The 4,763-nt window shown below is 40.4% G+C and overlaps 1 protein-coding gene across 1 annotated transcript; it reads left to right on the top strand.

Annotated features, from left to right (window-relative positions):
* Positions 1-2,043: 2,043 nt before the first annotated feature.
* LOC307249725 (transcription factor 15-like) lies at positions 2,044-4,504 on the top strand (the record flags this gene model as incomplete). Its single annotated transcript, XM_080026576.1, has 2 exons — positions 2,044-2,532; positions 4,439-4,504. The coding sequence occupies 2 exons, from the start codon at positions 2,044-2,046 to the stop codon at positions 4,502-4,504; spliced, it is 555 nt and encodes a 184-aa protein (XP_079882702.1).
* Between the last annotated feature and the right edge of the window lie 259 nt (positions 4,505-4,763).

The following is a 4,763-nucleotide window of genomic DNA, read 5'->3' as shown; positions in this document are numbered from 1 at the left end:
AGTTGCAGTTTGCGCAATTTCAAAACAAATTATGTTTCAAAAATTATTGAAAATTACAGACTAATAAACTGAGCACAATGTGAATGTCACTATCATAACAATATTGTAACGAATAATAGAGGCCAGCAGACAGACTTGTATGTTTTTGAATACTTTTGCAGATGTGTTTAGACTACCAGATAAGAAATTGAACAGGCCACATACAAGGCCACTTCACACTTTGCATTGACACAGACAAACTGAACTGAGCTGAGAACTGCTAAGTTGGTCTCTAAATGCCATTGACCGCGTGTTTTCAACACGCGTCTGTTTGTTTGTTTTTTTCTTATTTTTTTTATTGTTTGTTTTATTTTTTATTTTTATAATTTTCTGAAACAATAACTGTGTATCTGTGTATCTAAATCCGAATCTGATGAAAATGGGGGCGGGACCTGATAAGCCTTTGGCTTCTTCCATCACCCTTCGGACAACACAAAGTAAGATGTATGAAGATATGAAAGAGAAAATTGTGTATTGGTGGAATTGTCCGAAAGAATTAATAAATAAATAAATAAATAAATAAATAAATAAATAAATAAATAAATAAATAAATAAATAAAAACTTTTTCTGTTTGCTAAAGGGGAGAGGGGGAGGCTCTTTGGACCATATCTCGACATGTCTAAAGGACCTCAATCAGGTTTTCAAGGTGAAATCAGAACTATAATGACTAGTAGTAACCAAATCAAAGCAATGTGGCTCTTTATAAGCAATTATTATTAATGGAACATGATCTCTCGTCACTATACCAGCAGCAGAAGTGCAGTAAAGTGAAATGATTTGTATAAAATTAGTGATGAAGGGTTTAGAATTGCACATTGTTGTTCTACAACAGGTGAATTGAAATCAAACTTGCTGAACACGGTTACATGGGTTTATTAATGTAGTGTTTGTCCGTCGGTCTACATAAATCTGAACACACTTTGTGTGCCCTTCCTCATTCATCTGAACTGTTACCATGACCTTTAGAGCTTTGATTGTGAGCATCACCCCAGTTTAAAACCAACCGTCGGCCGCACACACATACAGTAGTGGTACAGTATGAGCCCATGCTGCACACAGGACCCACTCACTGCCTATAAGTTGTTCTAGGATACAACGGAGAAAATAGGGTTGCTTTTCCATGTCCATGCCTCTCCCTGCCATTATGCCATTCTCCTTCCATGTCCACCTGTCCAAGTCACCTCACCTTCCTCGCCGTCTGTCTCACCTGTCTCCACTTTCCCTGTCAGCCCTGCAGTACATAAACTAGCCCCCTTTTCCCACACCGACTGCTAGATCATCAAAGTTACTTCTTGTAACTTGCCATGTGTATTCTCTAGCTGTCACTATGGTGGCAGATGAGAAAAATCTGGTGTGCGCTGGTCAAACGAAATGAAAGAGTCGTTCTGATGGGCGATAGAATCCTCCATCGGCGATTGATGGCACGATCGACACCAAGCATAATTAAAATTAAATAATTTAGTTTTATTGTGTAGCCTTGTTATATTATTGTTTAACACACATTTATCTGCAGTTTATAAACAGTTCAACACACATTTCTATTATTCAAATCCAAAATGATTCAAGACACGAGGACATGAGAGAGGGAGCCTCCAACCCCCACTAACAAACTCATGTTTTGGGCCTCAGTATATCTGACCCCCTGTGTACGGCCCTGGCGTCCACACCTTGCCATACTCCACTGTGATGCCTGTGACTTTTATGTCCAAAACATTTGGGAGGATGGAATTTCCCCCCTGCACCACGCGCTCCACCCCTTCCCTTTACAGCTGAGACGTGCCAGTGTATAAGAGCCCTCCCTGTCATGAACACTACCACACTGCATGGACCATCCTATGGGGAAAGACAGCGTGTACACAAACCGGGGCTAACTGTCCACTGGCTAAATCTTTGGAGTAAACGCGCGACTTTTACGCACGGCTCTTCGGCTGCACGCATGCGGCCGTTTGCCATTTGAAAATAAATTTGGGATTTGGCTTTCACTTGCCTTACACAGTCTACGGATGATGGCGTTCACTATGCTGAGGCCGGTGTCCACGCATCCCTTCTCTTACCCTGCAGACCTGACCTTGATGTCGGACGACGAGGAGGAGGGGAACCGCAGCGAGAGCGACGGCAGCGGCAGCAGCGGCACCGAGCAGGGCTACGGCTGCTGCGGGACTCCAGGCCCCGGCGTACCGGTGGTGCCTCAGCGGAACGCGGCTAACGCCCGGGAGAGATACCGGACCCAGAACGTGAACACAGCGTTCACACAGCTGCGCACGCTTATCCCCACCGAGCCGCTCGACAGGAAACTCTCCAAGATCGAGACGCTGCGCCTGGCCTCAAGCTACATCTCTCACCTGGCCAACGTGCTGGTGGTGGGGGACGGCCGGGAGGACGGACAGCCGTGTCTCACCGCCGTCTACAAGGAGGTGAAGAAGGGGAGCGAAGGAGGCAAGAAGCAGCCCCGCTCCATCTGCACATTCTGCCTCAGCAACCAACGGAAAGGGGTAAATAGAATATTTACAATACAGAAAGTAGAAATACTGGCAGTACTCTATAGGCTTATTAACAGAAACTCCACTTAACATTTGATTATTTAACATTTTCTTTCTCGTTGTTGGCAAAGTAAAACTTGTAGCCTAGCACTTATAATTTAAGGCGAGACACTGCAGGCAAAAACACTTCAAGCACATGGTCAATGTTGATTTTTGACTATTTTGTTATCCATAACATGTCTTCTTTCATACTATTATATCAAAAGCACATCAACTGAACTTTCCATAATCATTTTACGCACTATTCTAAAGGTTATTACAGAAGGGTTTGTTCATATGTTGTTAAATTCTGATTTATGATGAGGCTACATTTAGTTAAAAACACATATGCATTTTTGAGAGCTGTGCATAGTATTTTTTGATGAATTAAAGGAACAGGGCTGTGTCCAAAATCGGTTCTGTAAAAACTTTAGATACTATGTGTAAAAATTATATTTGAGATTTTTTAGATTTTAAAGAAACGCAAAATTACGAATAATTAGTTACGCCAAAGTTTAATTTTTATTCCAAAAATTTCTGAATAAAATTGTAATAAAGAATAATATGTCTACAATTTTGTGTACCTTATTGTAAAGTGTTACCAAATGTTTTATATAGTAATCAACTGTCAAAGTCTCATGCTGATATCTATAAATTAAACATTTTAATCTACCTGCAGTGTCTGGCCTTATGAGAATCTGCTGCTGTTTTATATTCAATGATTGGCCCAAAAACTCAAAGCTATTACTGTAACAGTGCAGTTATCAAAAGGTTATTATAAAAAATTATTCCTGCACCTATCCCAGATAGTTTATCTACCCAATTTGCATTCCCCATGCAAGCCTCATATTTGTGAGAAGATATTGCTGCTTCACATTGTGTGAATGGAGGAGGGAACACGGATGTGTCAATGGGCTCAGCAGGAAGGAAGGAGGAAAGGTCATTGCGTTCAGAGGCCACTTAAATATGAATTATGTCTGAATATCAAATATGGAGGCAGCGATTCAGAAAATGCTTGTTACCAAAATAACTTTTTGTCAAAATCAGTGAATATCTCCTTCCAATCCGCGCTACCTGTCGGTATTGTGTGTGCGCTGATAAGAAATCCAATGTTAACGAACAGCTTTGGCTCTGTAAACGGACATGTTGCAAGCTACAGTGGCAAAAAAAGTGATTTTGAGAAGAGTGAGAAAAGTGTTCTCCAGAATCGCTGACTCCACCTTTTAATAAATTGAACATTGTTTTCAATAAGTGTTGACCTCCTGAACAATATGGTGGCTGTAGTCAGTTAGTGGTTGACATGCTGTCACGTATGAAATATTGTGTACGCTATTTTTTTTATTGTTACATTATTTTCTATCAGAATGTAGGCATGAGACTTATGGATTCCATTGTTTGAATACTAACTTTATGGACATATACTGTGTTTGGCTGAATGCACATCTCTATTCAACAGTTCATCAAACATCAAACTGTTCAACTGGAGTGAGTCTGTTCCACTCTGGGTTTAGAATGAACTGCATGCCTCTCAGTCAGATGTCTGTGTTGGGATTTAGTTCATTTATAGATGCCATATCATATACGTATACAATATATAAATAGCTCTGGAAAAAATTAAGAGACCACTCCAAATGTGCAGTGTCTCTTGTTTTACTATTTATGGCATAGGCATATGTTTGAGTTAAAAAAAACATTCTGGTTTCATATTCTATAAACCGATGAAAACATTTCTACCAAATTCCCAATAAGAGACATTGTCATTAAGAGCATTTCCATTAAGTAATGTAGAGATGAAGATTAAAAAAAACATGTAGGTATGTGTATGTGCATACACAGTATATGTATATTTTATATTGTGTATTTCCCTCTTTGTTTGCAGTTAAAAGACAGACGAGAATGTGTTAAAATCTACGGGAACAGCACAGGACGAATAGGTCGGCGATGAACCTGTCTGAATTGGAGAGGGATTGGATCTATTCTTCAGAGCAGAACACCACCACCTAGCACGACTGCTCTGTGTGGAAGCCAGCCAGCAGCACTGCACTGTTTAAGGACTACCTACTCTGACCGTTTTTGGGGAGTTTGAGAATAAACACCAAGCAGATATAGTGACTCCGTCCAGTTCACATATTGGATTATTGTGAGCGTGAGAACATTTGAGTATAACGCTGCTTTTTGATCATGGACTTTCTTTTCATTATGAT

Source organism: Ammodytes marinus (assembly GCF_949987685.1).
Source record: "Ammodytes marinus genome assembly, chromosome: 4".
In the NCBI taxonomy this organism is placed as follows: Eukaryota; Metazoa; Chordata; class Actinopteri; order Uranoscopiformes; family Ammodytidae; genus Ammodytes; species Ammodytes marinus.
This window is presented reverse-complemented; position numbering and strand designations above follow the sequence as displayed.